This window comes from Galeopterus variegatus, unplaced genomic scaffold (assembly GCF_000696425.1).
Source record: "Galeopterus variegatus unplaced genomic scaffold, G_variegatus-3.0.2 Scaffold6831, whole genome shotgun sequence".
NCBI classification, from domain to species: Eukaryota; Metazoa; Chordata; class Mammalia; order Dermoptera; family Cynocephalidae; genus Galeopterus; species Galeopterus variegatus.
The window spans coordinates 47,559-62,030 of record NW_007732942.1 but is presented as its reverse complement, the minus strand read 5'-3'; the positions used below and the strand labels follow the sequence as shown (position 1 = coordinate 62,030).

General features: G+C 35.0%; 2 protein-coding genes across 2 annotated transcripts in view; both read left to right on the top strand.

The window, feature by feature from the left end:
• Positions 1–14,472, top strand: part of LOC103606769 (dedicator of cytokinesis protein 7-like) — a 76,810-nt gene that overhangs the window by 53,183 nt on the left and 9,155 nt on the right. The window contains exons 16-17 of the mRNA XM_008591316.1: positions 4,996–5,139; positions 6,424–6,530. Of these exons, the coding sequence (XP_008589538.1) occupies positions 4,996–5,139; positions 6,424–6,530 (251 nt within the window). The remainder of the gene's footprint in view (positions 1–4,995; positions 5,140–6,423; positions 6,531–14,472) is intronic.
• On the top strand, positions 2,254–4,611 carry LOC103606768 (dedicator of cytokinesis protein 7-like). The gene is made up of 3 exons (XM_008591315.1): positions 2,254–2,498; positions 4,188–4,277; positions 4,520–4,611. Exons 1-3 carry the CDS (start codon positions 2,376–2,378, stop codon positions 4,571–4,573), a joined length of 267 nt encoding a protein of 88 aa, XP_008589537.1. The 5' UTR covers positions 2,254–2,375; the 3' UTR covers positions 4,574–4,611.

The following is a 14,472-nucleotide window of genomic DNA, read 5'->3' as shown; positions in this document are numbered from 1 at the left end:
CTTGCCACCACATAAGTCTCTAAGGCATTCCAAACTTTCCCTTGTCTTTCTGTCGTCTTCTGAGTCCTCCAAACTCTTCCAACCTTTGCCCGTTACCCAGCTCCAAAGATGCATCCACATTTTCAGGTATCTGTATAACAACACCCCACTCCTCTGTACCAATTTTCTCTTTTAGTCCGTTTTGTGTTGCTATAACAGAAATACCTGAGACTGGGTACTTTATAAAGGAAAGAGGTTTATTTGGCTTACGATTCTGGGACAGCTGCATCTGGCATGGGCCTCAGGGTGTTTCTACTCATGGCAGAAAGTGGCAGGCAGCCAGCAGGTACAAGCAGATCACATGGCAAGAGGAAGCAAGAGCTCTTATACCATTTTTTACAAGAGCATATAAACCTTTGTATTGTAATTATTTGAATACAATTTTACTCTCTTGAGGAGCAAGACTTATTATTTTCCTGTTACTGAGGATGAACAGTGGCTAACGTAATAAACACTTAATAATTTTTTTCTTTGAACTGAATGTCAGAATGAGAAAGTATATAAGAAGAGGTAGTTAAGTTTTAAGTTGTGTTAATAAAATTCAATGTCCATATCCAGGGAGGCAGTGAGCCCGCTGATACCTTCACTGGTCAGATCACATCAGCAGTATTGTGTCTATTTCTGGGATACCACACTTTAAAAGATGGCATTGAAAAGCTAATAAAGTGCAAGAGGGATAGTAATTTCTGTCATATGAAGATTGATTGAGAACTGGAAAGTTTAGCTAAGGGAAACAACCTTAAGTGCTGTCTTCAAATATTTAACGGGCCAGAATATTGAAGAATTGGAATAACATTTTAAACTGGAAACTTCTGGGAAGAGTACAGGTAGAAGAACCATATTTTAATATTCGTGGTTTTAAAAAGTAGGAATATATATATGTATATGACATTTTGAAAAATAACAATTAAAAATTTTAAGTAATTTTCTCTGTTGCCTTTTTTATTTTCCATGCAGTGCCTTCATTTCTTTATTATGTCAAAATTTACTATTATTATATTGTTTCATTGGCTTACGATGGTTTTAATCAGAATTTTGATTGAACTTGCTTATCTAGAGAGATTTCATTTGCTATAGAAATCAGTTAATTTTTATGTCTGTTAAATTTTGAAATAAAGTAACTATGAAAAAAAAAGTTTTTAAATTAAAAACCCCCAATTTTTTCAGCTCCAAAGACATTTTTGTTTAAAACTGTAGTGATTTGGGACAAATATGTGGGGATATTTTTAGTTCCTGAACGGTTTTTATTTATTTATTTATTTTTTTTGGTATTACAAAATTGATAAATTAAGGCTCAGAGATTCCCATTTTGCTTAATTACCTGAAACACTTGTAACTTATTTTATAAACCCTTTTTGCCTTTCCAATATAGGAAAAATAAATATAAAGCAGATTAGACTTAAAGGGTATTATTCAGAGGTATTTAAACACTTAATATTTGGTTATGTATATAGGAGCCACCACAAAATCCCTCTGAAATGGCTAAATTGTAAAAATTGAATAGAAAGCTTCCAAGTATTTATATTTATTGAAAGAATGTGCTTTTGGATGTGCTGTGTGAGAATTAAGGTGACCTACCTTAGTGTACTTTGTACCTGACATGAATGTATGTTATGCATGAAGTGGGTGGTTTGGGGGCTAAAGAATAACCAACTCATCTAAAAAAGTTTTTCCTTAGTATCTTTCATTCATACATTTTTTCTCCTTTCTATTCCATGTTTATTTTTCCACATGTAAATATTTTTATTGGAACAGGGATACTAATTGTAGAGTTTTTGCTTTAGTGCTTTGAGAGGATCTTGACATTTACTGATTGTCTGCTTTATGCTAGGTGTTATACATGGGTCCTAACTTCTATGATCTTATTTAATATATGAGAAGAGGTTATATAAAGGCTAATGCTAATTTAAAAACGGTTATTAATATTATATTTAAATTTATCTTCATCTAGTATGCTCTAACATTAGGACAGTTAAGATACAGTTCGTATTATGACAAGCATCTTTTCTTGCAATAAGGAAAATAAGTTAATTTATCTCAATTTCATGAACATTAAACACATAGATCAATGTGATATAGTCAGTTGGTACAAACTGAAAAATATATACCATATGTGATTTAGTCACTTGGTAAAAGTCTTAATTGCATAATGTTATTAGAAATAATGAAAAAACTGTTTACTTTGTTTTTACTTTTATTTGAAAAATAATAAAATATTATAATTTTGAATTAATGTTTTAGAAATTTTTTACTATAGTAATCTCAGCATACTGTGAAAAACAAAAAGACTTTATATTAACGTTTCTTCATTTTCCTAAACCTAGGATGGTAAGCGGATGTTTGGCACCTATTTTCGTGTTGGTTTTTATGGAACCAAATTCGGGGATTTGGATGAACAGGAATTTGTTTACAAGGAGCCTGCAATAACCAAACTTGCAGAGATATCTCACAGATTGGAGGTGAATACTGTGGTGGTTCATCAAATGTCCTCTTTAATTTGTATTCTCTGTGATGAATAGACTTTCAGATTCAGATTTAATTATTTAATAAGCCAAATCCTGCCAAATAAATTACTCACATAGAGCATAAGGATTTTTGACAGTTACAATAATACTCTTTCAAATCCTTCAAATCTTTTATGGCAACAGTAGAATAATATTAACTTTTTTTTTGAGGTTCTATTTTCACAAATATTTTAGAAACCCTTATATCTTTCAAGATTATTTTGATTTATGGAGAAATGTATAGTACTCACATTATCCACATATTGTAAAAAGAGACATATGGCATTAAGTAGCAGCTAATAATGGAACTAGAACCAGAACCCCAAGAAATTTCTGACCCAAGTGCATTATCTCTGTGGCTTAGCCTGGCTCCAAGTGAGATATTTTTAGAGCTTAAAAGCCTGAAATCGCACCTTAAAACTACTTAGAATTCTTTAGTTTTTACACCTTCTTAATTTTCACCATAAATGATTGATTTTCATATTCGTTGGGCTAATCAGTCTTTTCTGTTAATAGTTATTCTTTCCGACCTTTCCCTATTCTTGTCAAAATGTGGTTCATGAACCAGAAACATTGGCATCACCTGGGAGATTGTTTGAACTGCAGAATCTCAGACCCCATCCCAGACTTTCTGAATCAAAATCTTCATTTTAACAAGTCCATAGGTGATTTGTATCATACAAACAGTTTGAGAAGCAGTGCTCTAGGCTTGTTTTTATTCTCAGCTGTTGTTAATTTCTTGAATGTTATGTTCTTATTTGTGACTTCACCATGCTTACCTTTCATAAATTGGCTCAAACTGTGACTTTTTATTTTTCAAGAGGAGGCTAGGTAAGTCTTGGGAAGTATTAATTGAAACAGTGTTTTCCAGTCTTACTTAATCATAAAAATACCTTTGGTATGAGGGTGGGGGTTTCTCCTTTAAAGACTCAGATTGAATTTTTCCTTTTGAGTAGCTCCATCCATTGCCCATGCTGCTACCAAGTGTCATATGGAAAAATCTCTATGTTCTTGACCCAAGGTTGCCTTTTCAAAGTCTAAAACTGTACAAAACTTCAACAAGTCAATGCTTTTATTTGGAAATTCTGGAATGTTTCTTTAAATTATTCATAGAAATGAATACTGGGCTGATGGTTAGCTTACTTGGGAGAGCATGGTGCTGGTAACACCAAGGTCAAGGGTTTGGATCATCATACCTATCAGCTGCTAAAAAAAAAATAATACTTTTTCATTGACCCATGGTCTGTAAGAAGTCAGGCCACATCAAACTCAATAAAACTAATCCTATACATCATAGATAATGAGGTCCTTTTGTCTTTGCTTTTTGTTCCCTTTTTGTTTCTTTTGAGGACCTGTTGTGGAATCCTATATTTTTATAGGAGAAAAATGTTGTTTTCTCATATTATGTGTTATTGAAGTATATAGATGGGAATAATGTCAAATAAATATGGACTAAGACCATGCAAACGTATAAACTAGTATCATTTTTGTGAGCCTTAAGTAATTGTTATTTTGTAATTATTGACGTGTTTGTACAGATGTTAATAAATCCCTTAATTTTGCTCAGGAGTCTCCCTTGAAAGTCTTCTCTGTTTTCTTATCTTGTTAACTTCAAGTAAAGATTTCTTTTTTTTTTAATTATAGGGATTTTATGGAGAAAGATTTGGAGAGGATGTGGTTGAAGTAATCAAGGACTCTAATCCTGTAGACAAGTGTAAATTAGATCCTAACAAGGTATGGTTGATTAGACTGTAATAACATATAGGCCTATCTTTGAGATATGCAGTTTTGTCTGAGAAAGACTAAATAATGATATAATAGTGAGGAAATGAAGAACTTTTTCCTTTGCCAGGCATATATTCAGATTACCTACGTGGAGCCATACTTTGACACATATGAGATGAAGGACAGAATCACTTATTTTGACAAAAATTATAATCTTCGCCGTTTCATGTACTGTACACCCTTCACTTTAGATGGTCGTGCCCATGGGGAACTTCATGAACAATTCAAAAGAAAGACCATTCTGACTACATCTCATGCCTTTCCTTATATTAAAACAAGGGTCAATGTCACTCACAAAGAGGAGGTAAGTCCGTAAATGGGGAAGTAGACTTGGTGAAACAAATACATTTGAACCATGTAACAGCAGTGCGGATGTAGCACAAGATGTGTACCATCCCTCACACAGTAACTTGCTAGATCTTTACCGATTTTTGAGTCATTAATTTTTGGCTTCTTTTCTAAGTCCCTAGTTAACCCTCAGCTTGTGCTTTTAAAAGGTTACTTTTTTTTTTGTCTCCCATTTAGGCATGCAAGTTTGGAATTTTATTGTTACATATAAGTTTACAATTCATTGCCATTTTTTTTTCTAATTATAATTAATTATATATAAAGCTCATTAAACCGTTTTCAATCTGTACACTGACCTAATCGATGCTATTTTACTCAGATCATATTAACACCAATTGAAGTTGCTATTGAAGACATGCAGAAAAAAACACAGGAGTTGGCATTTGCTACACATCAGGATCCAGCAGACCCCAAAATGCTTCAGATGGTACTCCAGGGATCTGTAGGCACAACAGTTAATCAGGTTTGTGCTTTTTTACTAGCACTGTGTGATTTAAGTTATAAATAGGATTTGGAATAATTTTGTTATTATATACAAAGACCACCAATAAATGTTAAATCAAGTGAAAAGTAGTTAGAAGTAGTTGGAAAAAAACTGCAAGTATAAATAAAGGGAAATTGAAAAACAAAAGCTTTTTAGTATACTCTCAGTTCTTAAGGTTTTCATACCTGCCTGTGGTTTTTTTTCCTTTTTTATTTTCGCCTGTGTTTTTATACCTGTGTATTCTTACACATTCTATTATGAAGGAAGTGATTCAATTAAAATAGCGTTTCTGTAAAAAGATTATACTGAAAGAATGTGATCTAAAAAGGAGGACTCTCCCCATACTGGCCAGTAACCCTCCCCCACCAAAAAAAGGACTCATTTTCAGAGCTATGCACATACATGCATGAACAACTACTTAGATTCTCCCTGATGTATCTTCTCCAGATCTCCATTACAATGAGTTATGAGGATTAAATAAATGATGTGGAATCATTTTGAAAATGTTAATAATATATGTACACAAGATATTATTATTGTTTTGTCATATGCAGATTTGAAGCCATCCCCATTATCTCCTTGTAGTTGGTTCATTCATATTCTCTTGTTGATGATTTTAGGCATGGCCCTAATCTTAAGGGATATTTCAAGGTAAGGGAAAATTCAGAAAGGCTTCAAGTAAGATTTTATGTAATATGCCTTACCTACTTTTTAGATTAAAGGAACAAAGCCAAAAAATGCCCTACCAAAACTGAAATAAATATCTTAAGACCTTTACCCCCTAAAAACATACATGATTTTGAGGGTTTACCTCCAAACGTAACTTACGAAAGTTCATCTTTTTAACTTACAGTGTCAGGAATACTTTTGGAATACTGAGGGAAGCTCTTTTAGCAAAATCAAGTCTAATAATCAGTGGATTGGCAGATGTAGTAGCCTGACAACTTTCACATCCACAATAAATTAAAGAATGTAAAACATACAAGGCAAACTACATTAATGACAATAGTCAGTCCTTGAGTTTCTCTGTTTATTTGAAAAAATAATGCTAATTTAATTGCAGTAGGCAAGAATATAGGTATGAAATTACTAAAAACTGAAACAGTCTCTCTCTAAAGAGTTTTAATATAGGCATAGACATATATGCGTTAACCTTAAATGCAGCCATCTCAATTCCAAGAGAGATCATTTGGGTAAATTTAGTCTCTGTGATTTTAGAGAAGAAAAAAAACACAATTCTTGTTCTATTTTCTTATTTTATAGGGTCCTTTGGAAGTTGCCCAGGTTTTCCTGTCTGAAATACCCAGTGACCCAAAGCTCTTCAGACATCATAATAAACTGCGACTCTGCTTTAAAGATTTTACTAAAAGGTATTCAAGGCTTCCTGCATAAAGATCTTCAAACTAAGAATATCCAATACCACAGTATTACATAAGGCCCTTAAGGAACTATTGAAAAGAGAAAATGTAGGGAAGTGGTTCAATATTGAGAAATAATCTGTATAGAATTTACTATTCTTTGGTAATGTATACTTATACCACTACCCCCTAACATACTCTATTATGCTATTTTAAATTTTAAAGATTGGAAAAGCCAAGGCTCAGGAAATTTTTTTAACTTGAAGCTATTATTAGACTATTTAACTTGAGAGTTATTATTTATTGTGAACCTTCAATATGTGTTATCTGCTTCCTTTCCCTTAGGAAATATATAAGTGGTAAATTTGAAAGCAAAAAGTTTGTGCAAATCCTAACCTTATAAGTGTCTGTCCTTTTCCAGGTCACTTAATCTCTATGATCCTGAGTTTTATAATGTAGGGATAGTAATATCTACCTCCTATAGGGAGATTGTTCAAATTAGGTGAAATAGTATATGGGTGTGTTGGTGATCCCCAAGACCACCCCCAGTTTCAGTGGTTCACTAGGAGGACTCACAGACTCAGCAGAGTCCCACTAATGACTGTGATTTATTGCATTGAAAAGATACAAAGTAAAGTCAGCAGAGGGAAAAGGTGCATGTGGTGAAGTTTGGAGGAAACCAGTTACAGGTTCAAAGGGTCCCCTGCCAATAGAGTCACACAGGATATGCTTAATTCCTCCAGCAATGACTTGTGACAGCATGTGTGAAATGTTGTCTACCAGGGATCCTCATTAGAAACTCAGTGCCAAAGGTTTTTATTGAGTGCTGGTCACATAGGCACCCTTTTCCTCATGCATACCAAAATTCCATTCTCCCTTAGAAGGAAAGCAAGAATTCAGCATGAATCAGCATGTTTGTATAAACAGTTTAGGTATAGCAAGCCACTCTTATCTTCTGGGAATGATGGGAAAACTCTGAAAATTCAAATTCCCAGATGCAAACCAAAGGCCAACCTTGCAATCAGACTTTTCTAAGGATAGCAGTCTCAGGCATGCTATCTTTTTTTCCCCCACGAACAGTAAGTTGTGTGTATCAGACGTTTTCTGACGAATCAGTGCAACAGTGAAAAAAATTTAGTACATAACCCATTCCTAGAAATCTGAAACCACCCAACCCCTGGAAATTTATTGCAGATGTCTTTCACTTCAGGGTGCAGTCTTCAGGCTCTATCTCTTCTCTGACCTTTTCTCTCAAGTCTTCTGAACCTTAAATTCCTGGGAGCTAAGTTAACTCCACATAAAGAGTTAACTCTCTGCTTTTTAAAAAGTTATTATTATTCTTTTTTTTAATAGCAGTTTTAATTTTACAGAGAAATTGAGCAGAAAGTACAGAGTTCCCATCCCCTCCCTCCACTCACATACACAGTTACTGACATGTTACATTAGTATGCTTCATTTGTGACAATTATGAATCAATACTGATGTATTTTTGTTAACTTTATATTAGGGTTCCCTTTTTGTATTGTACAGTTCTACGGGTTTTGCCTCATGCGTAATATCGTGTGTTAAACCATTACAGTATCACACAGAATAGTTTTGTTGCCCTAAAAATCATCTGTGTTCCACCTGTTCATCCCTCCCTCCCTCATCCCCTGAAATCCTGGCAACCACTGATTTTTTTTTTTTTCCATTACCTCAAACATTTATCATTTCTTTGTGCTGGAAACATTGAAAATCCTATCTTCTAGCTAATTGAAACTATACAACAAATTGTTGTTAATCATGGTCGCCCTACAGTGCTATAGAACACTAGATATTATTCTTCCTATCTAGATGTACTTTTGTATCCGTTAACCAACCTCTCGTTATCCACCCTACGCCCTATGCTTTCCAACCTCTGATATCTGCCATTCTGTTCTCTACTTCTGTGTGATCTTAGCTTCCACATGTGAGTGAGAACATGCGTTATTTCTCTTTCTGTTCCTGGCTTACTTCACTTAACGAAATGTCCTCCAAGCTTGTCTATGTTGCCACGCATGACAGGATTTCATTCTTTTTTATGGCTGAATGGCATTCCACTATATATACGTACCACATTTTCTTTATCCATTCATCTGTTGATGGACCCATCATCGGTTGATTGCATGTCTTGGCTATTGTAAATAGTACTGCAGTAAACATGGGAGTGCAATTATCTCTTTCATATACTGATTTCCTGTCCTTTGGGTATATACCCAGTAGAGAGATAGCTGGACCATATGTCAATTCTATTTGTAGTTTTTTGAGGAATCTCCAGACTGTTTTCTGTAATGGTTGTGCTAATTTACACTCCCACCAAGTGCCAGCATTTGTTATTTTCTGTCTTTTTTATAATAACCATTCTAACTGGAGTGAAATGATATTGCATTGTGCTTTTGATTTGAATTTCCCTGATAATTAGTGATGTTGAGCATTTTTTCATATACTTCTTGGTCAGTTGCATATCTGCTTTTGAGAAATGTCTGTTCAGTTCATTTGCCCATTTTTTGATTGGATTATTTGGGGTTTTTTTTGCTATTGAGTCATTTGAGTTCTTTGTATATTCTAGATATTAGTCCCTCATTAGATGCATAGTTTGCAAAGATTTTCTCTCATCCTGCAGGTTGTCTCTTCACTCTGTTGATTGTTTCCTTTCCTGTACAGAAGTATTTTAGTTTGCTATAATCCCATTTGTCTATTTTTGCTTTTGTTGCCTGTGCTTTTAAGGTCTTCATAAAGTCTTTGCTCAGCCCAATATCCTGAATTGTTTCCCCTATGTTTTTTTCTAGTCGCTTCATGGTTTCAGGTTTTACATTTAAGTCTTTAATCTATTTTGAGTTGACTTTTGTATATATTTAGATACGAGGGTCTAGTTTTATTCTTCTGCATGTGGCTATTCAGTTTTCCCAACACCATTCATTGAAGATACTGTCCTTTCCTTAATGAATACTCTTTGTGCCTTTATTGAAAATAAGTTGGCTCTAAATACATGGTTTTATTTCTAGGTTCTCTTTTCTGTTCCATTGGTCTGTGTATCTGTTTGTAGTATATTTTGAAGTCAGGTGTGTGATGCCTCCAGCTTTGTGCTTTTTGCTCAACATTGCTTTGACTATTCAGAGTCTTTTGTGGCTCCATATGAATTTTAGGATTGTTTTTTCTATTTTTATGTAGAATGTCATTGGTATTTTGATAGGGATTGCATTGAATACGTAGATCACTTTTGGTAGTAAGGTCATTTTCAGAATATTAATTCTTCCAACCCACAGACATGGAATGTCTTTCCATTTCTTTGTGTCTTCTTTAATTTCTTTCATCAGTGTTTTATAGTTTTCATTGTAGAGTGCTTTCACCTCCTTGGTTAAATTAATTCCTAGGTATTTTATTTTTTTTGTTAGCTATTGTAAATGGGACTGCTTTCTTGATTTCTTTTTCATCTTGCTTGTTATGGGTGTATATAAATGCTACTGATTTTTGTATGTTGATTTTGTATCCTGCAACCTTACTGAATTCATTTATCAATTCTAAGAGTTTTTTGGTGGAGTCTTTAGGTTTTTCTATATATAAGATCATGTCCTTTGCAAACAGGGACAGTTTGACTTCCTCTTTTCCAATTTGGATGCCTTTATTTCTTTCTCTTGCTTAATTGCTCTGGCTAGGACTTCCAGGACTATGTTGTATAAGAGTGGAGAGAGTGGCCATCCTTATCTTCTTCCAGTTCTTAGAGGAAGAGCTTTCATCTTTTCCCCATTCAGTCTGAGATTAGCTGTCAGTTTGTCATATATAGACTTTATTGTGTTAAGATGTGTTCCTACTATACCTAATTTGTTGTGAGTTTTTATCATGAAGGGAAGTTGAATTTTATAAAATCCTTTTTCTGTGTCATTTGAAATGATCATTTTGTGTTTGTCCTTTATTCTGTTGATGTGATGTATTATGTTTATGTATTTGTGTATGTTAAACCAATCCTGTATCCCTGAGATGAATCCCATTTGGTCATGGTGAATGATTTTTTTTATATGCTGCTGGATTTGCTTTGCTGGTATTTTGTAGTGATGTTCATCAGGGATATTGGTCTATAGTTTTCTGTTTTTGTTGTGTCCTTGTCTGGTTTTGGTATCAGGTAATGCTGGCCTTGCAGAATGAGTTTGGAAGAGTTTCTTCCTCTTCAATATTTTGAGAAGAATTGGTATTAATTCCATTTAAAATGTTTGGTAGAATTTGACAGTGAAGCCATGTGGTCCTGGGCTTTTCTGTAATGAGAGACTTTTTATTACTGATTCAATCTTATTACTCATAATTGGTCTCTTAGGTTTTCCGTTTCTTGGTTCAAACGTGGTAGATTGTATGTGCCAGGAATTTATCCATTTTCTCTAGGTTTTCCAATTTGTTGGGCATGTAGTTGTTCAAAATAATCTCTAATGATCTTTTGTATTTCTGTAATATCAGTTATAATGTCTCTTTTATTTCTGATTTTATTTATGAGTCTTTTCTCTTTTTTTCTTGGTTAGTCTACCTAATGGCTTGTCAACAGTGTTTTGTTGATCTTTTGTATTATTTTTTTAGTCTTTTGTACTATTTTGTTTATTTCTACTCTGATCTTTATTATTTCTTTCCTTCTGCTAATTTTGTGATTGGATTGTTCCTGCCTTTCTTATTTCCTAAGAAACATTGTTAGGTTGTTTATTTGAAACCTATTTTTTTGATGTAGGCTATAAACTCCCCTCTTAGTACTGCTTTGGCTGTATCCCATAGGTTTTGGTATATTGTGTTTCTGTTTTCATTTGTTTCAAGAAATTATTTCATTTCCTTCTTAATTTTTGACCCATTGGTCATTCAGGAGCATATTGTTTAGTCTCCATGTATTTGAACTGTTTTGAGAGTTTTTCTTGCTACTGATTTCTAGTTGTAGTCCATTATGGTCAGAGAAGATACTTGATATGATTTCCATTTCTAAAAATTTGTTAAGACTTGTTTCGTGGCCTAACATATGGTCAGTCCTGTAGAATGTTCCATGTGCTGATGAGGAGAATATTTATTCTATAGCTGTTGGATGAAATGTTCTGTAAATGTCTATAAAGTCTATTTAGTCTATAGTATATGGTCAGTCCTGTAGAATGTTCCATGTGCTGATGAGGAGAATATTTATTCTATAGCTGTTAGATGAAATGTTCTGTAAATGTCTATAAAGTCTATTTAGTCTATAGTGCAATTTAAATCTGATGTTTCTTTGTGATTTTCCATCTAGATGATCTATTCAATATTCAGAGTTTAGTATTGAAGTCCCCAACTATTACTCTATTGAGGTCTGTCTCTCCCTTTAGATCTAATAATGTTTGCTTTATATATCTGTATGCTCCAATGTTGCATGCATATATATTTACAATTGTTACATCCTCTTCCCGAATTGACCCCTTTAACATTATATAATGACCTTTTTTGTCTTTTTTTCATAGTTTTGGACTCACAGTTTATTTTATCTGGCATAAGTATAGCTACTCTTGCTTATTTTGGGTTTCCATTTACATAGAATGTTTTCCCATCCCTTCATTTTCAGTATTTGTGTGTTTTCTGGTGAAGTGAGTTTCTTGAAGGCAGCATATAGTTGGATCTTTTTTTTATCTATTCAGCCAGTCTATATCTTTTAATTGGGGAATTTAGTCCATTTACATTCAAGGTTATTATTGATAGGTGAGGACTTACTTCTGCCATTTTGTTGATAGTTTTCTGGTTGTTTTATATATCTTTTGTGCCTTTCTTCCTCTCTCATTGTTTTTCATTGTAGTTTGGTGTTTTCCTATAGTAATAAGGTTTGATTCTCTTTTCTTTCCCATTTGTTTACATGCTTTACCAGTGAATTTTATCCTTTCATGTGTTTTCTTGATGTTGTTTATCTTCCTTTTGCTTCCAGATGTAGGTCTCGCTTGAGCATTTCATTAGGTTTATCTAGTAGTGATGAATTCCCTCAGTTTTTACTTATTTGTGGAAGATTTTATTTCTCCTTCATTCCTGAGAGATAGCTTTGTTGGATATAGTATTCTTGACTGGCAATTTTTTTCTTTCAGCACCTTCACTATATCATGTTACTAACTCCTGGCCTATAAGGTTTCTGCTGAGAAATCTCCTGTTAGTCTAATGGAAGTTTCCTTATATGTGACCTAATGCTTTTCTCCTGATGTTTTTAGAATTCTCTCTTTGTCTTTGGCCTTTGACACTTTGACTATAATGTGCCTTGGAGAGGACTTTCCTCGGTCGGATCTATTTGGAGACCTTTGAGCTTCCTGGATCTGTGTGTTCATATCTCCCTATACTTGGAAAGTTTTCAGCTATTATTTTATTAAATAGATTTTCAATGCCTTTTTTCTTCTTTTCTTCAGGAATGCCCATAGTTCAAATATTTGTTCACTTAATGGTGTCTCATAGTTCCTGTGGGCTTTCTTCACTTTTTTCTCTTTTTTTTTTTTTTCCTCTGATGGGTAATTTCAAATGACCTATCTTCAAGTTCAGGGATTCTTTCTTCTGCTTGTTCTAGTCTGCTGTTGAACCTCTCTATTGTATTATTTATTTTATTCATTGAATTCTTCAGCTGCAGGATTTCTGTTTGGCTTTTTTTCTGTCTATCTCTTTGTTAAATTTCTCATTCATATCATGAATTATTTTTCTGATTTTTTTTTTTTTTTGTATTGTCTATCTGTATTCTAATCTTGTTGAGTTTTCTTAAGGTCATTATTTTGCATTCCTTTTTCTAGCAGTTCATTTTTTCTATTCTTTGAGGCCTGTCACTGGTATGTTATCGTGTTCCTTTGGTGGTGTCGTATTTTCTTGCCTTTTCATGTTTCTTGTGTTCCTGCATTGATTTCTGTGCATCTGGTGAAATAATTGCCCTTTTAAACTTCAGAGTAGCTTTCATAGAAGGAGTCTTTCACCTACAATTGGGTTTCGGTGTGCTGGTTAAAAATGGTACAGTGGTTCTATTTCCGCGTAGATGCAGTGGTTTACTCTCTGGCCATGTTTTTCATCTTTGACCAGTGTTGCCGCTAACTATAGATGGCCTCAGTGCCCTAGGCTGTAGAAGTCTGTGGCAGCAATGGTGGTGGCATAGGTTGTTAAGGTCTTCAGTGACAAGGCTTTGTGGTCCTCCTATTCTTGTTTTTCCCACAGTGGGGCAACTTTGTCAGGGGATTGCTCTTGGTGTTGGACCTGACCTAACCTAAAAGCAGCTGCAGTGGTGCAGGGTTTAAGGTACAGATGCTTGGAGTATCTGTGCAGCTGGGATCCTGGGCTCAGTGTCTTGGGGTGCAGTTTCACTCTCTGCAGCAGGATTGGATGTCACTTTTCCACAACACCAGGATCTAGGGCTCTGAGACCCCCCCTGGCATCTCGTGCTCTGTGGGCCAGGTTACATGTGTTATTTTAACCCTGGTGGTATGAACACAGCATTGGTCTGACTTTGGTAGAGGAGTGCTCTGGAGGTTTGGGTCCAGGGAGTGGAGTACAGCTGCAATTCAGGAACCAGAGTAAATGGGGCTCAATTGTCACTTGGTTTCCAGGGGGTGAGATACCTTGTAGTGGTGATTCTTGCCTCTAGAACAGTGGGACTCAGGAACATCTCAGTCTCTGTGAAGCCAGGCACAGTGGCAGCAAGAACACAGAATTGTGGGGCACAGGTGTTGTTTGGGCTTTGGAGCACAGGGAACCACACAGTGCTGACTTCACCTGCTGGGGGAAGGGGTGACTCAGCAGCTCATTCTCTAGGGGAATACCCCAGATCCAGAGAAGCAGAGTACTGGAGTTGTTCAGCTCCTAGGGCAAGGTGTCTCAGCTCAGCTACTGTTTGTTTCCGTGGGATGCAAGTGATTTTGGCAGCTCAGCACTGGGATGAGCACCTACTCGGGTGGGCCAAGCAGCTTCTCAGCCAAGACAGCAATTCCCCAGGGAG